Here is a 21,909-nt window from a genome sequence, read left to right as displayed (position 1 = left end):
TTGGGTGTAGTTTCCAATGAAAGATTCTATAACACACAATACATGTTATTTTATGCATGGATACTTGTGTCACTATAAATAGTTTATACTCCATTGCGTTTATATTCTGAATCTGCTTAGGTTTAGGAAACTTTTTATCTTAGTCTAGACTATAGTTGAAGTAATGAAAGCTATGTTGCAGATAAGTCTTAACACAAAGTTTGGTTACTATCATCTTTTGTTGTCATGCAAGAAGAACCCGAGTTTCAAGCACTACCTGAAGCAAAGATAGTCGCTGCTGAAGATAGACACAAGCCTACTCAACAAAGATAACTGCATTGATAGTTAAATCAAGTATTTCATTTTTACTTTTATGACTGCTAAAATCTTAATATGTTTAAAGTTTCCAGAAGTTTAAATATGTACAATTTTATTTATCAGCATTATGTCTTCCATAACGTAATACTTCCATGGTTAACTTGGTTGGTTCTACCTTATCCTGTTTCATAAGCTCATATGTCTGTCTGACTTGTTCCCATCGACCAGCTTTGGCATAGGCCCGCATGACAATGGTATAAAGGACAGCATTTAACTTGATGCCTGATGATTTTAAGCTATTTAAGATACGGGAGCATGATTCGGGGTCAGGTACATAAGCATGAGCCAACATAAGAGTGGCATAAGTGACAAGTGTTGGCTGTATGTGTTGTTCTGCCATGTCTTTGTAGACTTGGCTGACCATAGAGAGATCATTGCGACGAAGAAAGGCACGCATAAAAGTGGTATAAGTGTATACATTGGCACCTATAAATAAAGGTGTCCCTGTTCTGTCTTTTTGAGCCAAATGTTCTTTGTATTGTCCATAGTATTTCTTGATGGTGTCAGTATCAGCGTTAGCAATCACTGCATTCAATAGCACATTGCGAGTGTGGTGTGTTGGTTTAAGAGGCTTTGTCTTGAAAAACTTGTGAAATAGATCGACAGCATATTCATTGTCATGTTGCTTTACATGCATGCCCATCAGTGTTGTTGCCACTACTTCATTTACATCAATCTCTTCTTGTTGCATTCGATTGAAGATTCGCCATGCTTCATCTACACGTCCTTCATCACCTAGCCCATGCAGAACAATAGCAAATGTGTATACATCTGACTTTAAGCCTGCTTCTAACAAGTTACTCCAGAACCGTAATGCAGATTCCATATTCAGTTGTCGTACTGAATGATGCATTAGAATATTGTAAGTCACAAGTGTAGGTTGAATGTTGCGACTCATCATGGATCGAAATGTGGTCTCTGCTTTGTCTACATTGGCTTCTCGCATATAACCATCAATGAGACTGGTATAAACATAGGCATCTGGTTCAATGCCATTCTGCATCATTCGCTTCATCCATTTTTTGGCTCTAAACATATCACCTTGAGTACTATAGCCATTGATAATGATGGTGTATGAAGACAGATCAGGTTTGATATGGTTATTTTCCATGTCACGCAACAGTTGAACAGCCTTGTTGACTCGATTCTCGAGAATGGCGTACATCATACGCTTGTTGTAGTCCATCAAATGCTTTGGTTTTTCTTTCTTTTCTTTGAGTGTGAAGCCCTTGACAAGTTTTTTTGTACCATTGGGTAGTTTTTTAGTAAAATAGTGATATCTGTCTTTCTTTTCTTCTTGTGTATCGTTTTTTGGATCGAGTAAGAGTGCTTGTGTTGAGTAAGCGCGTTGGCATGAACCCAACCAAAGTGTCTTGCTAGTCAAGATCAGGGGTTGAGGACGTTGTCTAGCGAGTGCTGTGGGAGATATAGGTCTCGAGACAATAGCACGAAGGACGTCTAGAATAACAGATCTTGACAGAGCAAAATGTCTAACTGTCATATTTGCCTCAACAGCACTTGAAAAAGAAAAGAGGGACCCTGTAATGTGATAGTGAATCATGGCCTGAGGATGTTTCCGAAAATGAAAAATTTAGTCGGACCTTTTTTGGGGCCTGATGACATCCAACCAAGGAAGAGAACAGTCACAGTCTTGTACAGCATGAATCAAGAAAGGATATCATGCAATAGAATCATAAAAGGAATAAACTTGAGTTAAAACAGTCCATCATCTAATTCGATGACGCGGCGTAGTTACATGTTACACATCCTGCAAAATGCGTTTTTATAAATCTACATTTTAATCCAAAGTTTCCTTTTTTTTTTTTCTTTTTCATTCAAACATGTCTACTCCCTTTTCTAAACTCGTTGATGCTTCCAAGAACCAACCTAATGATTGCGATGGTTGGCGTGATAAGTTAGTTGGTAAAGTGATTCTTAAAGATGATGTAGAAACAACTCTTTCTGAAGGAGAGGTAAGAAAAGTTTTTTTCTTTTTTTGCGCAGTGACATAAATATTAAACGCTGTATTTAGTATGTGCGTACTCAAGATTTGCCTAAACTGCATCGTGTTCTCCCTCCTAATAGCATGGCCACGATGGATTTCAGACCTGATCGTTTAAATGTCCAAGTAGATCACTCTATGAGATGTACTGGTGTCAACTATGGATAAATGAATAAATTTATTATGCTGATAGCCATTCTGTGCTTTGATGAAGCCATTTATCAAGCAAGAGCTCATAGTCTTTTAATACAAAACTACATATGGTAGTTACAAGTAGTTCAATGCATTTGTTGATGTGTATACACATGGACTGATAACATTCGTCTGATGTATCATTGGCTTCTAGTTTTTGTCGCCATGTCTCTATAAGAATGGGTTAGAAAAAAAAAAAAAGAGAGAGATGTAACTTACCCAAGATATTGGCCATAGAAAATAACTGAATAAGCGACTTGATATAGGCTTCATTGTTATTTTGATTGCGCTGATTAATTTTCTCTACTGATTTGGTTAATTTCGAACTCCAGGCTGTGATGGCTTGTGGTGAATTCTTGAGACTAGCAGCAGCGCCTTCCATAATCGATTCTAAAGATTTAGCCGGTGGTGGTGATGTACTGAGTAGATCGCTCATGGTATGATTATCGTCAAAGTTATATAATTTTGTTACTTTCTTGATGGAGGGAGGTGCTTTGACAGAACTAGCACGGTTGATCTTACTGCTTGCACCTTGACTCAGACCACCTAGCTTTCGTTTCATCGTTTTGCTTGTGACTAGAAGTGTTTTTTCAAGTAAAGCCAAGTTATGTTCAATAGCCTCTTTGTCATCAAAATTGTCTATTTTCTCCATTTGTTCTAATACATTCAAGAGAGATTCACACGCTGCAATTTTTGCATCCATGGCTGGAATGCGAACATTGGGCTGATACCTAGCCATCGTATTATTAACCAACACTTCTTTTTGTAAGCAATGACTTACCACAAGTTCATAGGCACATATAAAGTAGGTGTTAAATAACCACCATTGACCATAGTTTCATACAACACATTGACAAACGATAAATCTGTTTGAGTAGGACATGTTTCTGTCGTCTTGGTGTGTCTCTTTGGTTTAGTGGGATTGGATAGCAAGCTAGTTGGATCGAGTTGATAGAAAGATGGTGACTTTTTCAGTGTACTGTCGCTATGACTATTGACTGGGGTAGTCCAAGCTCTTTTACTTCTGGATCGAACCAAATCTGTGCTTGATATAGTCATTTTTTTATAGGTAGTGGTGGCTGATGTGCGTAAGAAAGTAACAAAGGTATCTACATGTTGATTGGAGAGTCTGTTGACACTACTAGCAGAAGAATGCGTCGAGGAAGTCGATTTAGAGGCTTGTGGTACAATCAATTCTGCTACTGGCTGTGTAAATTTCTGTTTGATGATGCTTGCTGCACGTGCTGATTTGTTTGAAAGTACAGAAGGCTTTTTTTGTAGTTTCTTTATCAGGTTCTTTTTTTCTGGAAGGATGTTTATTGTTTGATCTTCCAGGTTGACTATCTCAATGACATGGTTCAAGACCATATGCTGTTCTTCCAATGTTGGCGGAGTTTGTTCAATAAAAGAGGCATTTGTCGTCTTGATACTCTCGGAATCTGTTGACTGACGTTGAGATGAGTTACTGTTAAAAGTTAAAGTGTCTTGTAAGAGACAAGGTACTGAAGGTGACTTGAGTAAAGTAGATTCAGTTTCTATTAATGTTGACATTTCAAATGATACGAGAGAGGGGGGAGGGGAAGAAAGATTTTATAACTTTTTTTTAATAAAAAAAAAGCAGTAGTGAAAAGAAAAGGAAGAGGAAGAAGAAGAAAAAAAAAAGGGCCTTTGAGGAACAAAGGTGGGATCAAGAAGAGACCTTGATTGCCTTTTTAAGAAAATCTCAATGAGATACATTGGTTGCAAGAACAGGGCTGCCGTATCTAGAACACATAATTTAAGAATAAGCTTCTGCAAGTGGCTAAAAGGTAATAAAAATAAAGTGTATTAATGAGCTAGTGTAACCATTATGCAATGATTTGAATTTTCTTTATAAAATCACTTTCTTTAAAGGAGCAACATGAAAACGGGTTCCATGTTGGTCTGACCTGTTTATTTGAATGACATTGATTGTTTGTTTCCGATATGACTGTTGTAACTTTTGTTTATATATTGCGGTTAAACATTGTTTATTTGAAATATGCCAAAGTCTTGGTTCAACAATCTTTGTCAGATTGTATCCATCTTCCACAGGGCGTAGACCTGCTTTGGCGTCGTGGAAGTCCCTCCAAGTCCTCAACGTCAACAACCTTACTACCAACTAACTTTCGGTTAGAAAGCCAAACTCATTGTATTGCGTAAAACAACGCCGGCAAAAGGGTCATGTCCACCTCTTCATAGAAAAGGCGAATAAGGCACGTGCCAAAGCACTATAGCTGGTCGCTAAGCCCTCGACGGTCGCTAATACAACGCGTTTTATCGCTAATAGCAAGTATAGGACAGACAAGGAAAGAGAGTTTACCTACTACGGGATACGGGTCAAAGACCACCGATGACTGCACTTAACCATCCAAAACAAAGCCAGCGTTTTAATCTATGATTTAAACTAAACAAGAAAACACAGGCAAGAAAAACAACAAACAGTATCCTCGCATAACATCTAGGGGCGGCCAAAGCAACAATGGGCAGGCGCATACCACCAGACACAAGTAAAGGTTGTAGCTCTCCTCTGATGAGATTCAAACTACTGTTAGTACTCATGTGTGACCTAGAGACTGAGGGATAACCTTCCCAATCGCAGAAGGCCATCAAAAGGCAGGGTCAGGGTCAAAAGTATTGGATGCCGTCATTCGCCGTACATGATAATAGGTTAAACTAAAGAAAAAAAAGAAAAAGAGTAGGGGAAAAAGAAAATTTATACACATATTTGGATGACGTCAACATTCTTCATGCCATCAAAAGCGGGCTTTGATAGAGATAGTCGTCAGACAGTGATGCATAGAATCCTCAGTTAGTGAAGAGAAAGCGAATAAGATGATACATACTCTCTTGTGCCACGCATTATTTCCAGTTTAAAATTGAATGAGATTTTATTTATAAAAACAGAACCATTGGGGGGATGGTCAAATGTACACAGAGTGAAGTGGCTAGCCATATAATTGTCATTTTGTATTAACTATTAATCAGCTTTCTTCTTCATTTTTGAGATCTTTAATATTTCTTTGGTAATCTTTCTGGAAATTTCTTCAGGGTCAAAAGGCACTCCATGGAAATGGCTGCCCCAGATTGATCTGATAATTGTTGCAAAAAAGTCGAATATATTGATCTTGACATCTAAGTTGTAAATGAGGTATCTTGACAGTGTGAGATTTTTAAGATCTTGGAATATTTTATCTGTAACAATTTCAAGGAACTTATTGAATATATTTTGCCAAATCATTGCCTTATTACCGCAAGAGATCAGTAGGTGTTTGGCATCTTCTATTTCATTACCACTGATGCATTGATCATTTTCGATGTCTTTTATTCTTCTTTGGAATAGGAATTGCCTGCTAGGGATTCTGTTGTGTATCATTTTGAACCAGATGTTCCTTGCGGATTAATGTATTGATATCTTATGGAATTGTTTCCATTGACAGGACTTGATATTAGCATTGAAGTCGCTTGGCATTTGTAATGGAATGTTCTCTAGCATTATTCTTTTGACACCTTGGTTGTTTAGGGACAGAATTTCAATGCTTTCGTATTTTAACTCCTTCAGATACTTCTTAAAGCCTACGCAGTGTTGAGTCTCTTCTTCGATATTTTGTTCGATATGACGTAGAAAGAACTTCCTGAACTGTAGTGTGTTGCTGGAAGTGTGTCTCTTCCATTTTGCTAGTATTACTGGTTTATTGCATTGGGGTTTGCTTTTGAAGGTAATCCGGTTGGTTGCTAAGTCAAGATTAAAAAAGTGTTGAATTAGGCTTTTCTTTGCGGTTGGACTGCCGAGAAATTTCAGCTCAGCGTTGTCTTCCCAGTCTTTGCAAACAGCTGAAAGTGATAGGGTCATACAATCAATTGCTGGCAATGATATTTGAGCTTCGTCTTTTGGTCTACAGAGCTTGGTCAAAACATCCATTGTTTCAAAAATCAATTTAAATGCACCGTCTTTGTTCAGGGATATTTTATGTCTAGACTCAGAGAAAAGCATAATAGATTTGAGGCTTGAGTTATTCGTTTCGACTTGAAGAACTTATACCATCATATCATACAGACACCTTGGGATTCGTTTGAATTACTCATAGTTGAGCAAAGCCTCGATGTATCTCATCTGTAAAGATTTTTGTTGGGCAAACAAGTTCAATAGTCCTAAACCTCCTTTTGATAGCATCATTGTAGACTTGTGTTATGATATTTCGACAGCTTGGTTGGTTAACAATGATATTGAGTATCTCATATGGGATTCCATCCAACCCTCGACTACGTTTACATGGGCTTTTTTGTGTACCTAGTATGATGTCTTCATAGTAAATCTCTTCAATCAAGTTGTCGCTTTCTTCTTTAGACACGACTTTGTTAATTTGGTTCGTCATAGCTTCTAAACTGTTTATGTCAATTCTCTCTTCTGTATACAACTTGGAGTAGAACGTTTAGGCAGCTTCTAGCTTGGATTTATTGACTGTACATTCATTACTAGTGGCTGGATGTTTCAAAATGCCCATTGTCTTTTCTTTTGTCGCCGCTTAATAGTATTTTTGATGTAGGATGGGGACTTTTCGTTGTTTTCCATCCATCTCTGACCGGCTCTGAGTCTATCTGTATTGCTTTTTTCTTCCTGTAATTTGGTGATTTGGCTCTGGACTGGAGGTAGTAGTGCATTCAAACATACAGGGTCTTGACCATAGAGTCGTAGCAATTTGTTTCGTTTTTCATTCAATTCTTTTAATTTCCTTTCTCTCCACTGGTTATGGTGACGGCAGAAGTTGGCTGTTACTTTTTTAACCGTGTTTTTGATTGAGTCCCATTTGTCTTGTGCTGACATTGCCGGGTCTAACTTGTGTTGTATATATTTGTCAAGTTCACTTTTCAGTTTGTTAGTATATCTTTCATTTTTGGCAAGATAGGGATTGCCTCTCCATATGCCTTTTCCATTGTTCTGTAGCTCAACAGTCAGAGTTTTCTTTAGTAGTGCATGGTCTGTGTGTTTGTCACTCAGGAATTCCACCTCACCATCTGAGATTTGCTTGAAAGTGTTGAGTCCCGCAAATATGTGGTCAATGGTTGATAAAGATACCTTGTCGGTTCGCTTTTGGATGCAAGCATAATCGTATCGCTCGCCTTGTTGATTTATGCAGTCTTTTATATGACCCGTTATGAACTCAATCAGTTGTTGAGACTTGGCTTTTGTTATTGTAGAGTGTTTGCTTGCGCTATCAAAACTAAAATTAAAATCACCAGCCATGATTAGGTCGGGAATCATCTCGGGCGTCTTGAGTAGTAGATTGATTATTGTTTTAAAAAAATTGTTTCTCTCAGTCATCTGTTCAGTTTTTAGGCCTGATTGTGCATATAGGTTCATGATGTATACAGGCGGAGTAGAGTTGTCAACCGTTGTTAGCTTAGCTAGTATCGTTCTTCCATCTTTAGATACTTTGATTTCCTCTAGATTTAGAGCATTGTTGAAGTTGATTATTGAGCAATGTTTTGTCCAAATTGCTTGATGATAGTTGAACTTGAATTTCATATTGTTTATGGTTTCTTCAAAGGTGAGAGTTGGTATATTGGTTTCTTGACATAGAAGCACATTCAATTTCTTGCTCTTCAGTAAAGCAATAAAATCGTCTGTGGTTTGTTGGTTAGTGTTTCTGCAGTTGACAGAACCTAATTTAATGTGTAAGTGTTTGAATGTATTCATCTTTTTTTAAGCTTTTAGTCCAGCTCATCCATTTTCTCCCCATCATTGTTAGGAAAAGGAGAAGACATTTGAGTAACAATTTCACTTTCAATGTTTTTGCAGAGTCTTTTTGTATTTGGAGTCAAAGATTATCTTGTTTCAGGAAAGGAAGCGTCTTCCAAGTTGCGCTTTGTAATTGTCATGTTTAGTTTACTTTTCTCTTTAATAGTTGAGCTGACTGAGTGTCTTCGGGTGATAATATCATCTAGCTTTTTAGTTTGTTGACTTCTGGAGCTCCTTGGTATAGAAACTGACTTGATGGGTACAGTTTCCTTCATAAGCTGGCTCGATTCGCTGGTGCATCTACTCATCATTACGCTTCTGTTCTCCAAATCTACTACTTCTTCCATAATAGTCGCTTCACTTTCTACTGCCTGCGGCTTTGGATCATTCTTGAGTAGTTCGAGCAAATTGATTTCTCGTCTAATTCCTGCAGCATTGTTACTTTTAGAGCCAGCTGTCATATCTGACTCCTCTTCAGGTCCAGACTTTCCTGTTTTGTTTGTTTTGAGATCACGATTTCAAGGTGCCGTAGAGCGTTTCGCTTGCAAGTGGTTAGGGATCTTGCAGCGGAAACATAGCTTTCTGACTCTTTGGGGTAGTCAAGTTTGATGTGTTCGTCCGTATGACAGTCAGCGCAAATATGCTTCATTTGAGACCAAACGACGTTCAGTAATACTTTTGGAAAACTTACAAGTTCCACTTGAGGGGCCGAGCTCAGCTGTATATGTTACTTCTTTTGATTTATTCCTATTAAGTGTAGCAAAACCGCGACCAGTGAACCAATCGGAGTCAGCGCATTTAGAGACACCAATGTTCAAAATATCGCCAAAGCGTTCAAAGGTATTGATCAATGCTGTCTTCAATACTTCTTTTCCCATAAGAGGAATTTCAGAAATACCAATGTTGGTTACCATTGCAAAATGGTCAAGGGTCTTGTTCAGTTCAATTTTCTTTCCATTCACTAAAAATTCTTTAAGGAGAGCGTCTCTACATGCGTTTTCAGTCGAGAAGCCAAGCTCTATAGTCTTTCTTTTGTTCTTACCAATTACTCTAGATTTGAGGCCAAGGCATTTAGGAAATTGTCCGCGCAATATTTTGAGTAAAGACTTGTCTTTAAATTCCATGCCCAAAAATTGAACACAGTCGATTACAATGGAGTTTCGTTCTTTGGCTTCCACAAAAGTTGAATAGGCTTTGAGAGGTTTGAAACCACCATTCTCAACATTTTGTGACACTTCAAAGATATGTCGTTTTTGAGCTTTAAGAGCGTCTTTAAAGGACTGATAAGAAAGTAATTGATTGCCTGAATTGTGACTAAAATCCAACGTTAAACCGCCTTGCGGGGAGGTCCTACGGTTATCATTCTGATAATTAAGCGAAAGAACCATGATTTGATTAAAAGTTTTCAAAGACAATTCTCATGAATGGGACCTTTTGGATTAGTAGCCAAAAAGCTCGTTTTTCACAAATCGCTTTTTTTTTTCAAACCAATACCAAAAGCACAGTCTATGTTAATAAACGCAGTTTGTGGGTATTTTGATTATTTTTTTTTTTATGCAAAAATATATGTTGTAGCTAGATTGATGCTTCTTAAAGAATGATGTATTTTCAATTGAGCTACTTTGGATTAACATGACTATGGCTTATGACTAAATATGAGCGTCAAGTATTTAGCATAATCCATTATCGGAGTAAATGTTTACAAGCCTATCTATTATATAGTTATATACTATACTATGTTATAATAAGATGTGTTAATTAAGTAAAGTATTGAGATAAATGTATATAATAACATTTTTTTATTATTATAATCCAATATGTAAGGCACCAAATACTGCTGATGTAAACGAATAAAAGACGAGTTATACCAACCATTGCTTTTTACATAACCAAACGGATCTTTGTTTAAATAAGTAGCTAACTAATAGCTGAACCAAATAAAAAGTTTGTTTGGTGAATCAGATTTTGGTGATATGAACAAAAAAAGTTTGGTAATTGTTCCTTTACTTTTTATCAAATCTCAACCAAATTTTTGTTTGGTTAAATCTGTTGGCATAAACCGATTTTTACCAGTCTGCTAGGCCGAGATGGTTAATTAACAAAAGCCTATATTTCGTCTTATTGAGCTAGATTCAGTTATCCACCAGCGTTTAAAATATTACAACTCGTTAGAACTGAGTAATAAAACACCAAAGACTGAGAACTACTTGATCTTTTTATTTTTTAAGTACTAAAATCCCAACATTAAGTGGTTTTTTATTTTTGACAAAACTTAGTAACTTTGTCAAAAGATGGGCGTCTGAACTTGTCTTTCAGCGACAAAATCTTCTTCTTGCTTCCTTGTTTTTTAATTGTTTGACTTAGCTCTCTTAGCTTCTCCTATATTTTAGAGGTAGCATTATAAGTATTTTACATTATTGTGATTTACTTCAATGGAATTTACATCTAACAAAAGCAACAGATTTGTAGAGCGCCCAAGCAGCGACAAGTCATCTCGGTCCCTGATAGTGCGACATTTACCCATAAGTTTTGATCTGTATTCTCCATCGTACTCCAACTTCATCTGAAGAACAGAGATATCGTAGCCTTTAAATGAGCAGAGCATTCTCAGACATCAGTCAAAAATAAGAGCGGCGTGGAAAAAATCTCTTCTTTCCTACCAAACTATCTAAAAAAAACTTACCTTCAACAAGGATTGAATAACATACTGGGTCATTCACTCCGAGATCCACTTGCTTATCTATCAAAAGCTTCATTTCACGATGAATCTTTACAAAGTCTGACTCGTACTGATTACATAAATTGCCGTTAGGCTTCTTGATTTCGACGGTAAAGAAATCGACCTGGCAATTTACTGCTATATTGAGCTTTACAAGCAAGTCTGGCTTAAGTGAAGAGCAATCCATTGTTTTGTCATACCTATAAATATAGGACACATAGAAAAGTTTGTCTTCAGCTTGCTTTTTTTGATGCATAGCGTAATCGCCGCACATTGTAAACTTACTTGGAGATCGAATAATCAGATTTGTACTGAAAAAGAGGCAGAACCAAAGTAAAGATGGCTTGTTCGGCAAATTCATTCTCGGTCATAGCAGCAGAAACTGTCCACTGTCTCAACTGATTGTGAAAATTGTACAAGACGTTTCTTATCAAGGCAGGAATGTGCTTTTGGATAGATTGTTCTCTACAAAAGTCGTCAAGCTAGAAGAGTTACAATTTCGTTGCTGTCAGTACAGGTAAACAGAAGAAAGTAGAAATAGAAACGTTCGAAAAAGTTTTATGGCTACCTCTTGTAGATCATCCAAAGCGTCAGCAACCAGACTATAATGCTGATGTTTAACGATCGGCAAAGCAGAGCAGTAGATATCACAATCTACACCATCAACACATACACAAAGGTCCCGGCCTACTTCCCGATGAACGAAGGGAAAAATAAAGGAGAGGGATCTATTCAATGGACATTTCAGTAATACCACGATAAAGAATAAAAGCTGAGCCTACTTACAGGATCCTATGATCGCTCAGGTTTTTGTGGTACTTTGCGCCAATCACTGATTTTTTACGATATTTCTCAAGTTCTCCAGCAATCTCAGATACCTCATTAGCCAAGGGTTCACTTTGATCGGCTCTACTCCAATCTATTTGACCATTGCCTTCAAGATATGAAGACCAGTACTGTCTCTGCGGATGGAGATCGATACTTTCAAACGAATCTTCTGCTTCTGCATTCATCATCTGCGCCTTTCATATTTTAAATAAAGGCCTTAGTCTCTTTGTACGCAAACTACATACAAGATTTGTAGTTACCAAAGCTTCTTCCCTCTCAATGTCTAATAAAGCTTCTTGATCAGCTTCATTTGGGTTATGAAGTCCTATTCCCATCTCTTTTTCTACCTCTTCGTCATCTTCTTGCACCTGCTCTTTGTCTTCTTGCTTTTTTTCCTCAACATAAGAAATCTTTCTTTTCTTTTGCTTTTTTTGAGAGATTGTACTAGCAATGTTTTGAACACCATGTACCGTGTTATGACGAATTATTATGGTACTTTGTGAGGCTGTTTGTTGCTGAATGGAGGTCTAGAAAAGAAAGAGTTTAGCCATAATAGCAATTGTGCTGCCAGTACAGAATTCGGAGTGACAGTGTAGATCGAGAAATTTTACCTTGTCAAAGATTGATTTCTTGAACGTCTATTGATCACACTTTTAATACAAGTAAACCGTAATGCAGAAGCAGAGGCCATATCTATAAACTTACATTGAAATTTCTCTCGAGTGCCTTTGCCTTCTTCCTGGCCTTTGTGCTGCAGTTTGGTGATTTAGCAAAAGATCTCAACTTTTCAGACATTTTATTTAGACAGATACGACTTGATTGGAACACTGTCATGTAAGATCTGAAAGCAGCATCAAGAGTCCAATCCTCACAGTTGGTAGTTTCAAAGTAATCGCAACTCATATTTTCTGATTAGGCATTAAGGAAAAGAAGCAAGTTCGCAAAGATTAGTCGCGACGGTCTTTTTACGCGAACTTTCTTATTTAAAGTTGGACTGAAGGATCACCTTCATTGTTTTTTTTTTTTTGACTTCCCCAACTGTAAGAAGTAACTGAATAAAGGCACTAATCAATACTATAAATCGTCTCTCGGGCTCGAGTCAGAGTGAGATAAAGACAATGGAATTAGGCTTCTCTGAAAGCACAAATATCGCAAAGTTGAAACAAATTAAATCAATATCTTTAGTCTGATTGACTTCACAAGTATTCTTTATTAAATACGACATACAGGTTTGATAGACGGTATGTCTCGGTCTGGCTTAAGTGAAGAGCAACCCATTGTTTTATCATATCTATAGATATAGGACACATAGAAAAATTTGTCTTTAACTTAATTTTACATATCATAAAGCCCTGCCTTTGATTCTAAAGTGCTAAAAAAGTGATTGAAGATGGTCTAATAAACATAAAGATGCTTGCTTTTTTCATGTATCAATCACCTGAAAAAGGTTCCTCTACGACTATGGGCTACGCACAAGGACGTAGTATTCAACCCGTCGTAGCCATGTGGCTGCAGAGACACGGACGAACGATCGAAACGAACAGTGATTAGTTTTGACGAGAGTGCGTCGCACTGATTGATCTCAGCCAAGACTAGCTATGCTATTCTCTTCTATAAGTTGGACACAGAGTGCTATTCAACAACCTATAGCCATGCGTCCGTATAGGGAAGGCATGGGCGATGAGCAGCTATATCACCGTATTATAGTATGCCCAACTACAGGTATACCCGCTTTTTTCATGTATCAACCACCTGAAAAAGGTTCCTCTACGACTATGGGCTACGCACAAGGACGTAGTATTCAACCCGTCGTAGCCATGTGGCTGCAGAGACACGGACGAACGATCGAAACGAACAGTGATTAGTTTTGACGAGAGTGCGTCGCACTGATTGATCTCAGCCAAGACTAGCTATGCTATTCTCTTCTATAAGTTGGACACAGAGTGCTATTCAACAACCTATAGCCATGCGTCCGTATAGGGAAGGCATGGGCGATGAGCAGCTATATCACCGTATTATAGTATACTTTATGTTTCTTTGCTCTGTTACAATGATCCGTTGCGAAATGATGGTAACAGAAGGTACCATAATATATACCATGACCTGGATGCTGTATTGAATCTAGTAAAATAAAACAGTTGCAGAGTTCAATTAAGTCAAACAACAAAACAAATACCAAGTATGAAAAGTCTTGATGTCTGTGGTGCTGGTCTTCTTCAAGTAGAATACTCTCTTATGTTGATTTGTTGCTGTTTGAGTGTGTATTCTTTATAGTTTCTACATAAAAGAGATATTCATGCATAATGGGCTAACTAGGGATACTGAAGGAATTGGAATTTAATGACGTCAGCAGAAAGTTGAAATTAGTCTCCGATAATCAAATCGTAATAAATTATTGAACAGTATCGTGTAATGCTCATCTCTTTTACTAATCTCATTTCAAATCCATATCTTGAATGCATCACTTATCGAACGAAACAAAAGCTGTTATTATTGACCGCTGGAGAAGCCAGTTTATTATAAGACAAATTTTTAACAGTCTTAAAATTCCTCTACAACTGTGCACAAAGTAATCAAAACATTCAGAGAATGCGGCACCTTTGAGATAAAAGAAGGCTCTGGAAGACCAAAGCCCTTTAGCGATAGAGACAAAAGACACCTCGCAAATATAGTGAAGTGTGATAGAACCACTTCACTCGAGCAAATCCAAACTCAGTTGCCTGTCAAGTGCAATAAGTGGCTGATCTCGAAGGAGCTGCATATGAGATGAGCTTTAAAAAAAGGGTAGCAGCAAAAAAGCCCTTCCTGAGTAAGAAACATAAGGAATTAAAAGATGATTGATGCACTTGGGGGCTCTATCAGCCACTGATACCTTAATAAAAAAAAACAATTAGATATCATTGTGTATTATAAGAGTTTGTTAATACAATATGTGAAAATGAAGGCGTACTGGTTAGGTAGAAGCAAAGCGAATGAGGATTACAATCTAAAATGTCACTTTTTTCTTAACTGACTGTGCATTGAAGTTTATATGTATCAGAAAAAAAAAGAGAAAGCATAAGCAGCGTCGTCTACCTATCCACGGTTCACATCTGCGTTTAAGCAGTGGAGACTACACTTTAAAAGGATGGTAGGAGGCATTTATTTTTGTGATCCAAATAACGTCACTCTTTCAATAGGGAAATACAAAGGAGAATGTCTATGCGGCCAAATTAAAAAAAGGAGAAAAAGAGAAGCATATCATTGAACTGTCTTCACCGATTTTAAAGCACTGATTTCAACCAATGCTTTTCTAAATTCAGCACCTTGAAGTTGCTTTAATATGGGACACACTGCTGCTTTCAGATCTGCTTTCTCTTCTACTGTTGTATATTCACTCGACAACACCTTAAGTACAAAGCTCAAGCCGCGCGTATGGTCTGATACAATCTCTTTCAGAGTCTCTTGATTATGTAACTCATTTAAGATGTATTGCTTGGCTTTAATCTCTATGTTCTGGTTTACCAACCTGAGTAATATTTGGGAACCAAGTTTGTGAGTTGCTACTTGGGCTAAATTAAATGAGAGCTGTGATGCCAGCAATTTATGTCTATTCTCCATCAACCGACAATCCATAAACCAAGATATTAAAAGGGCTCCATTAGAGTGTGTAGCAAGTAACACTGCATTTTGTAATAAAGCAGCAGAAACGAATATCTACATCATTAAAATCAACGAAAGAAACATATGTGCAACTTACCTTTTGAAAAGGGTTCATCAAATCGCCCTCAAGAATACCTCGAATAGCTCTTGCACCAAATCTTCCTTGAGCAATATGAAAACATTTTTCAACCATAGCATTGACAATGAATTGAGTATCTCCTTCAAGTCTCAGACAACACTGAACCACATAGTTTCCAAATTGATCGAGTAACAAAGGCGGTACATAAGGTTGAATATGAGAAAATACCATTTGAAACTAGGGACGTTAGTATGTATGGAGGACATATCATTTGGTTTTACCTGCTTTGGCGTTGTTAAGGAATCAATGATTTTTTGTGCTGCCCAAGTGCCATTTTTGTGAACACCCAAAGCAGCCAAATGTGGCGCTATTGTCTCAAGCATGATGGTCTTTAAATTCTCGGAACACTTTTCAAACAGCCTTTGAACAACAGTATTTCCAATGTAATCTATGCATAAATTGAGTGAGAGTCATGGTTTATATAACATACCACTGCATATTTCTGCAATTTCGTTCATACAATCTAAAGCAATCGCATCAGCGTATTTAGTGTCTTCTTTTGTCGTAAACGTGTCTAGTTTTTTTCTTATTTCTCTCAGCTTGACTGTATCATGTTTCCTTTTCAATCCAAATTCAGGCACAGAAGGGATCGATTCATGATATGAGAACGATTGAAAGGCTACTATGCATGAGCAACGTCAAAAAAAAAACTGAATTACCTTTAACAATGCTTTTTGCATTCTCATTAGCTCCTAATTCCTTCATCATGATCCATATCTCTTGATTGATATTTTCATCTTCAAGCGAGGTGTCAACGTAAGAAACAGATGGTTTTGTCTTTGTGCTGCTACTACTTAAAGGCACCTTGGCAAAACCTAATCGAATACCCCAAAGCTCTTTTACGCTCAATTCGTGTTGCAGGAGAGCATCACGAGCAGTACTTGCACTCTTAACTGTTTCGAAATTCACAAAGGCACAATTCTTTTGAGTCAATACTCGAATGAACTCAATGGTCCCGAACGAACAAAAGATGTTCTGTAAAACAGATTGTGTAGCACCTGAAGGTAAGTTGCCTAGCCCTTGACATACGTCAGTTTATGCGAATACATCCTTTTTTTTTAACTTACAAAGAGCTCGAGTAGGTTGAGAGACAACAGGTTGTTCTATAAGCGTTGTTGCTGGTGAATGCATAGAAAAAGGAGTCAATGTATTTTCTGCTCTTCCATACCCAATACGGATGATACAAGACCCTATTCTTCCCCCTAAATTAGTCAAGACATCTTCTTTAGCACGAACAGCGTCTTCAACATGAAAGAAATTAATAAAGGCGCATTCTTTTTCTAACAATAAACGTATGCTTTCAATAGGACCATAGAAAGAAAATAAGCTAGTCAAATCGTCCATGGTGATTGAGCCATCCATATTTCCAATCCATAACGAGCGAGACACATTTAGCTGAGAATTAGCCATGGTTGATGTAGATACAGATCTAGTTGGAATAGGAATAAAACTGTTGGCTTGATTACTCTAACAAAGGCATTAGTGTCTATCATGACAATGTATTTCTTACCTCTATATCTGCTTGATAGCCAGGATTATGATGAAGCATATTGGCTAATAACTCAGAATCACCCAAAGAAAGCGAAGGTTCTGCAGAAGGAGAATCGGCTAAATCATCATGTAAGGTATCCAATTGCATTTTCCATAATGAAGACAGTCCCATTCGAGCATGATAGTCCATTTTACCCGTACTAGATGCCCTAGGTCGACTGGTGGGTAAGGATTCTGTTGAAGTTGATGGTGGTGGTGGTGGTGGTGTTGATGGTGTTGATGGTGTTGATGGTGTATACATACCATTCACAAATGGGGCTGAATGTTTTTGATATGTGGATGTATTATTGACGGAATAAGATCGACTCCTTAAGCTTGTTTTTTGTGGTAATATATTCGGTGAAGGGGTTGATGTAGTTCTTGAAGAAGGTGTATTTAAGCTGGCTGAAGTGGATGATAATGGACTTCCATGAATTTCTGAGTCTTCCTTATCATCATCTAGACCCAACGACCTTAATGTTCGAGCAATATCATCGCCCTGTGGTAATTCTGAAGAAGGTTCCGCAATATTTCGCCAATAATTATATGTATTTGGCAGTGTTAAGGAGCCAGATCGATGTCTGTTATTCAAAAAGCATAACGAATTAGATGGAAGCACTGGTGGTGGCATAGGCTTCATGGCTAAGGAAGGCATCGTTCCAGCACGTATACGGCCCACAGGCACAATAGAACGCCCGCTTGCTTCCATCGATTTGTTAAAAGACACTGTATTCAATACATGGTTTACATATCCTTGGTTGTACTCTTCGGCCAATGCTGAGTCTCCTTCTTCAGCTACTTCACACAAGTCTCTACGATCAGCTTAGTAACTCATCTTGTTATTTCTCTCTTATTTACCTTAAAGAGTGAAGATAGTGTCGGTCTTTTTGGTGCTGCATAATAATAATTTTATACAAAGGAAGGTATTTATATATATAGATATAGATGAAAGAAAGAAAGAAAGAAAGAAAAAAGGGAAATAAAAATAAAGTTCAATTAAAAGGAAGGAGTAAGTCGTTTATACACGTAAACCAAAAGAATAGGATTGTTATTATTAGGTAGATGCTAATCACTAGCTGAATTTAAATCAGTCAATTTATTAGTAACTATAGATGCCTCTTCCACTCTTTTTGCCCATCCAACCAGCATCCACGTATTTTTGAAGCAAAACACTTGGGCGATACTTGGAGTCACCTGTGTTTTCATAAAGTACTTTCATGATAGAAAGACAAGTATCTAATCCAATGAAGTCAGCCAAAGTTAAGGGACCCATTGGCATGTTTGTGCCAAGCTTCATAGTAGTATCAATGTCTTCGGCACTAGCAGCTCCCTATCATGATGTCAGTTGAATGATTCATGTTGTAGGTTACTTACGCATTCCAAGAGCATGACTGCTTCATTGATATAAGGCATCAAAAGACGATTAGCAACAAAACCAGGAATGTCTTGAACTACAGTAGTCGTCTTGCCCATAGCACTAGCCAAATCTCGCGTGGTCTGAAGCACTTGATTATGAGTAGCCAAACCAGGAATGATTTCTACAAGTTTCATGACAGGCACAGGGTTCATAAAGTGCATACCAATCACTTGTTCAGCACGCTTAGTAGCAGCTGCAATCTTTGTAATGCTGATAGAACTAGTATTGGTAGCCAAAATACTATCTGCCTTACATACTTGGTCCAAATCACGGAAAATGGCAGATTTGATATTGAGATTTTCAGAAGCAGCTTCAATCACAAAATCAACATCACTCAAATTAGAGAGACTGTTGGTGGTGGAGACCAATTCACGCGTGATTTTGGCATGTTCAGCAGTTATTTTGTTTTTAGAGACATCCTTAGCGAGAAGTTTGTCTGTTATAGTTTGTTAAAAGTTCTCGGCATAAGCATTCTAGTTACCAAAAAACTGCATGCCTTTCTCTGTTTGTGCTTGGTTGATGTCCATAAGTACAACAGGAAGACGAGTAACATTGGCAGCAACATAGGCAATACCAAGACCCATTTGTCCCGAGCCAATAATACCCAACTTCTTGACACCTTCCACCTATTCTGTGTTAGCTAATTATAGATACGATGATCATTTGCTTACAGCCGAAGAGATACCCCTGAATTGTCCCTATTCAATTTTGACGATAAATAAACAATGCTGTATTATACATTGTTTACCTTCACGTGGTTCTTTAAGGCAAGTCTGCTTACAGCTGATACAACAAATGACATTTATTGAGAAATGAAAAAAAGAGAGAGAGAAAAGACAAATTAGAAATGTCATCTAGATTAGACCGTGGAAAAAACATATTCATCACGTGCTCGTGCGAACTAGGAGATAAAGACTTTCTAGGTAATTTTTCATTTTCTTTAGACAAGGCAGGGGAACGCGCGGCGAACCACGTATTCCCCCCAAACAAAAATTTTGATCTCGAGACGTCCCGAAGGATGTTCGCAGCAAAAATAGCCGTCGCTGTGCAATGACAACCATTCTCGCTGTATATCTGGTATTCTTGATCCCAGATACACGACCCAGGTAAGTATAAAGAACTTCAAGTCTCGTTTTGCTTTTCTTTTATACTTTTTTCGGAGCTCTATTGTTTGGGGACATGACATTCAACCGTCACAAAGACCGTCTTGTAATTAAAGCATTTATTTTTATTAGATACGAGCGCGTTCATGTTCCTGTTGTTGCTCTTTTTTTACCCATTCTCTAACTTGTCTCCTGAGGATTTTGCCACTTGCACTCTTGGGCACCTGATCAATAAATCGAATTCCACCCCTTAGTCTTTTGTAGCTCACAACTTGACCATCCACAAACTCGGACATCATTTTTAAAGTAGACTGATTATCAAGTACAGAAGGCTGAAGCACAATGTAAGCTCTTGGCAGCTCAGTTGCTTGGATAGGATCATACACACCAACCACACAACAATCCGCCACACTTTTATGGCTCATCAACAACGCTTCGAGTTCTACAACATAGAGATGAATGTCTCATTTCTTATGACATACACTACCTGCTGGTGCCACTTGGTATCCTTTGTATTTGATCAGTTCTTTGATGCGATCAATGATATAAAACTCGCCCGACTTTGAGTCGTATATAGCCACATCGCCTGTTCTCATCCAGTCATCTTTTGTAAATGTTTCTGCATTGGCTTTGTCATCATTCAAGTAGCCTTTCATGACCATAGGTCCTCTAAAAAGAATTTCACCAGGCTGATCAGGACCGACTTCTAACAGATACATTGAGTACTCTAAACACGTGATGGGTGTGTTACCATTGCCTTCTTGATCCACTAGTTTGCATTCCATATTGGCAACTAATACACCAGAAGCACCTGCAGGGCTTTTGCCGATCTTTTGATACATACAGCCTGCTGTAGTTTCAGTGAGACCATAACTACCGCATGACGTGAGTTTGCAACATGTTCTAGAGACAATTAACCTACCCTTGTCTGACAGGTGCCTTGACACGTAAATGAAGCGCTTCAATGTGCTCAATACCTAGTGGTGCTGCACCGCTTGTGATCATTCTAAGTGAGGATAAATTGTATTTCAATACGACATCATTCTTGGCTAATTGAACAGCTATCGATAGAGTGAGCATGCGTTGCTTTCAACATGAAGTCTTACCGACTGGAGGCACAATAGGTGCAATTGTAATCCTGTATTTCTCAATCAATCGACAGACTGTCTCAAGGTTATATTTGGGCACAACAACCACAGGTGTATTAGAGTAAAAAGCACGAAGAACAAGCGTTGTCAATCCAAAAATATGATAAAAGGGCAGAAATCCAATCAAGAGGTCGTCTTCTTGATTGTTGTCTGTCCCTTCAAAGTCAGAGACAGTGAGTATTTGCGATACAAAGTTACGATGGGTGAGCATCACACCTTTGGCAACACCTGTCGTTCCGCTCGAAAAACAAATGAAAGCCAAGTCCTCTGCTGGGTTCATATTGGCGATAGGAAGTTGAATAAGGCTGTGATGGTCTGAAGCAATCAAAGTAAAGGGAAGAGCATGGCCAACGGTCTGATTACCAAATAAAAAGATTCGATTTTCTGGGATCTTTGCTTTTTTAGCGACTTTTCGTAGAACAGGAAGAAGTGCAGGTATTGTCACAATGGCTTTTGCTTCTGATTTTTGTATTTGATGGCTAAATTCAGCTATATGGGACGAGAAGGCATGAGTTAACAAGTGTTTCTTTAAGTATTTACCTTCTGTGTAACTTGGATTACTGCATAAAAAGCGAAAAATGAGAGACCGAATATCAATAGATATGACTTACCCAGGACTAACAATACATTGAGCAGCCAGTAAAGAGAAATAAAGAACAGCATGATCATATTGATTTGGTGCAAATACAGCAACGACATCGCCTTTGCTTAATCCAATATTTTCTTTCCATCCAAGTGCAATCTTGCTTGTCAATGCTCTGACTTGCTTGAATGATAATGTTTTACCAGTCACACCATCAATTAATAAGGGACGATCAGGAGAGCGTGTTCTATTGAATTGGTTTGGACTGAATAAGAAGGAATAAATGTCAATATCAGGAATAGAGATTGGCTGTCTGGTCGATTGAAAGATGGTCATTGCTATATAAAACAGAAAAAAACCAAAAAAAAAAACGTCCTTTTAAAGTACAGAAATCAAGTGGGAAAGCATTTAGTAATAGATTCAGGTAATTGACCATAATTGGAAAATAGGGGAAATGATTTACCTTGGCGTGAGATGTTTTTCTTTAAAAA

The 21,909-nt window shown here is 37.8% G+C and overlaps 11 protein-coding genes across 11 annotated transcripts; 1 reads left to right on the top strand and 10 right to left on the bottom strand.

Moving 5' to 3' along the window:
- Nucleotides 1-390: 390 nt before the first annotated feature.
- Nucleotides 391-1,963, bottom strand: B0P05DRAFT_538793 (uncharacterized protein). The gene has a single exon (XM_051577880.1). The coding sequence runs from the start codon at nt 1,916-1,918 to the stop codon at nt 410-412; it is 1,509 nt and encodes a 502-aa protein (XP_051435731.1). The 5' UTR covers nt 1,919-1,963; the 3' UTR covers nt 391-409.
- A 208-nt stretch (nt 1,964-2,171) lies between these two features.
- B0P05DRAFT_538790 (uncharacterized protein) lies at nt 2,172-2,588 on the top strand. The gene is made up of 2 exons (XM_051577879.1): nt 2,172-2,330; nt 2,390-2,588. The coding sequence occupies exons 1-2, from the start codon at nt 2,199-2,201 to the stop codon at nt 2,525-2,527; spliced, it is 270 nt and encodes an 89-aa protein (XP_051435730.1). The 5' UTR covers nt 2,172-2,198; the 3' UTR covers nt 2,528-2,588.
- On the bottom strand, nt 2,455-4,180 carry B0P05DRAFT_67285 (uncharacterized protein). The gene is made up of 3 exons (XM_051583826.1): nt 3,333-4,180; nt 2,771-3,282; nt 2,455-2,722 (listed from the first exon to the last, which is right to left on the bottom strand). The coding sequence occupies exons 1-3, from the start codon at nt 4,100-4,102 to the stop codon at nt 2,541-2,543; spliced, it is 1,464 nt and encodes a 487-aa protein (XP_051435729.1). The 5' UTR covers nt 4,103-4,180; the 3' UTR covers nt 2,455-2,540.
- Nucleotides 4,181-8,395: 4,215 nt separating this feature from the next.
- B0P05DRAFT_571026 (uncharacterized protein) lies at nt 8,396-8,770 on the bottom strand (the record flags this gene model as incomplete). Its single annotated transcript, XM_051581353.1, has 1 exon — nt 8,396-8,770. The coding sequence occupies one exon, from the start codon at nt 8,768-8,770 to the stop codon at nt 8,396-8,398; it is 375 nt and encodes a 124-aa protein (XP_051435728.1).
- A 26-nt stretch (nt 8,771-8,796) lies between these two features.
- B0P05DRAFT_538783 (uncharacterized protein) lies at nt 8,797-9,500 on the bottom strand (the record flags this gene model as incomplete). The annotated part of the gene is made up of 1 exon (XM_051577878.1): nt 8,797-9,500. A coding segment is annotated over exon 1 (269 nt), but the record flags the coding sequence as incomplete, so codon positions are not given.
- Nucleotides 9,011-9,747, bottom strand: B0P05DRAFT_67252 (uncharacterized protein). Its single transcript, XM_051583825.1, has 2 exons — nt 9,352-9,747; nt 9,011-9,296 (listed from the first exon to the last, which is right to left on the bottom strand). The coding sequence occupies exons 1-2, from the start codon at nt 9,695-9,697 to the stop codon at nt 9,271-9,273; spliced, it is 372 nt and encodes a 123-aa protein (XP_051435726.1). The 5' UTR covers nt 9,698-9,747; the 3' UTR covers nt 9,011-9,270.
- A 2,724-nt stretch (nt 9,748-12,471) lies between these two features.
- Nucleotides 12,472-12,760, bottom strand: B0P05DRAFT_538777 (uncharacterized protein; the record flags this gene model as incomplete). The annotated part of the gene is made up of 1 exon (XM_051577877.1): nt 12,472-12,760. A coding segment is annotated over one exon (211 nt), but the record flags the coding sequence as incomplete, so codon positions are not given.
- Nucleotides 12,761-14,807: 2,047 nt separating this feature from the next.
- On the bottom strand, nt 14,808-17,379 carry B0P05DRAFT_489806 (armadillo-type protein). The gene is made up of 7 exons (XM_051575302.1): nt 17,148-17,379; nt 16,705-17,104; nt 16,297-16,656; nt 16,068-16,256; nt 15,859-16,025; nt 15,596-15,814; nt 14,808-15,552 (listed from the first exon to the last, which is right to left on the bottom strand). Exons 1-7 carry the CDS (start codon nt 17,316-17,318, stop codon nt 15,097-15,099), a joined length of 1,962 nt encoding a protein of 653 aa, XP_051435724.1. The 5' UTR covers nt 17,319-17,379; the 3' UTR covers nt 14,808-15,096.
- Nucleotides 17,380-17,384: 5 nt separating this feature from the next.
- B0P05DRAFT_538766 (uncharacterized protein) lies at nt 17,385-18,186 on the bottom strand (the record flags this gene model as incomplete). Its single annotated transcript, XM_051577876.1, has 2 exons — nt 18,026-18,186; nt 17,385-17,979 (listed from the first exon to the last, which is right to left on the bottom strand). Coding segments are annotated over exons 1-2 (548 nt in total), but the record flags the coding sequence as incomplete, so codon positions are not given.
- A 24-nt stretch (nt 18,187-18,210) lies between these two features.
- On the bottom strand, nt 18,211-19,411 carry B0P05DRAFT_538762 (3-hydroxyacyl-CoA dehydrogenase). The gene is made up of 4 exons (XM_051577875.1): nt 19,333-19,411; nt 19,066-19,282; nt 18,542-19,020; nt 18,211-18,497 (listed from the first exon to the last, which is right to left on the bottom strand). The coding sequence occupies exons 2-4, from the start codon at nt 19,166-19,168 to the stop codon at nt 18,267-18,269; spliced, it is 813 nt and encodes a 270-aa protein (XP_051435722.1). The 5' UTR covers nt 19,169-19,282; nt 19,333-19,411; the 3' UTR covers nt 18,211-18,266.
- B0P05DRAFT_603517 (uncharacterized protein) lies at nt 19,412-21,754 on the bottom strand (the record flags this gene model as incomplete). Its single annotated transcript, XM_051583297.1, has 6 exons — nt 19,412-20,129; nt 20,175-20,393; nt 20,439-20,560; nt 20,610-20,673; nt 20,794-21,361; nt 21,530-21,754. 6 exons carry the CDS (start codon nt 21,752-21,754, stop codon nt 19,816-19,818), a joined length of 1,512 nt encoding a protein of 503 aa, XP_051435721.1. The 3' UTR covers nt 19,412-19,815.
- Between the last annotated feature and the right edge of the window lie 155 nt (nt 21,755-21,909).

The sequence above is a fragment of the Gilbertella persicaria genome (genome assembly GCF_025201335.1).
Source record: "Gilbertella persicaria strain CBS 190.32 chromosome Unknown B0P05scaffold_16, whole genome shotgun sequence".
In the NCBI taxonomy this organism is placed as follows: domain Eukaryota; kingdom Fungi; phylum Mucoromycota; class Mucoromycetes; order Mucorales; family Choanephoraceae; genus Gilbertella; species Gilbertella persicaria.
This window is presented reverse-complemented; position numbering and strand designations above follow the sequence as displayed.

Coding starts and splice junctions, on each gene's coding strand:
- B0P05DRAFT_538793 (XM_051577880.1), bottom strand. CDS start 1,918: ATGATTCACTATCACATTACAGGGTCCCTCTTTTCTTTTTCAAGTGCT.
- B0P05DRAFT_538790 (XM_051577879.1), top strand. CDS start 2,199: ATGTCTACTCCCTTTTCTAAACTCGTTGATGCTTCCAAGAACCAACCT. Junction 2,331..2,389: donor CAACTCTTTCTGAAGGAGAG/GTAAGAAAAGTT, acceptor CGCTGTATTTAG/TATGTGCGTACTCAAGATTT.
- B0P05DRAFT_67285 (XM_051583826.1), bottom strand. CDS start 4,102: ATGTCAACATTAATAGAAACTGAATCTACTTTACTCAAGTCACCTTCA. Junction 3,283..3,332: donor TATGTGCCTATGAACTTGTG/GTAAGTCATTGC, acceptor TACGATGGCTAG/GTATCAGCCCAATGTTCGCA. Junction 2,723..2,770: donor TTCTATGGCCAATATCTTGG/GTAAGTTACATC, acceptor CCATTCTTATAG/AGACATGGCGACAAAAACTA.
- B0P05DRAFT_67252 (XM_051583825.1), bottom strand. CDS start 9,697: ATGGTTCTTTCGCTTAATTATCAGAATGATAACCGTAGGACCTCCCCG. Junction 9,297..9,351: donor CCTCAAATCTAGAGTAATTG/GTAAGAACAAAA, acceptor AAACGCATGTAG/AGACGCTCTCCTTAAAGAAT.
- B0P05DRAFT_489806 (XM_051575302.1), bottom strand. CDS start 17,318: ATGGACTATCATGCTCGAATGGGACTGTCTTCATTATGGAAAATGCAA. Junction 16,657..16,704: donor TCAACCTACTCGAGCTCTTT/GTAAGTTAAAAA, acceptor ACGTATGTCAAG/GGCTAGGCAACTTACCTTCA. Junction 16,257..16,296: donor TGCAAAAAGCATTGTTAAAG/GTAATTCAGTTT, acceptor CATGCATAGTAG/CCTTTCAATCGTTCTCATAT.
- B0P05DRAFT_538762 (XM_051577875.1), bottom strand. CDS start 19,168: ATGGGTCTTGGTATTGCCTATGTTGCTGCCAATGTTACTCGTCTTCCT. Junction 19,021..19,065: donor GAAAGGCATGCAGTTTTTTG/GTAACTAGAATG, acceptor AAACTATAACAG/ACAAACTTCTCGCTAAGGAT. Junction 18,498..18,541: donor CAGTCATGCTCTTGGAATGC/GTAAGTAACCTA, acceptor ACATCATGATAG/GGAGCTGCTAGTGCCGAAGA.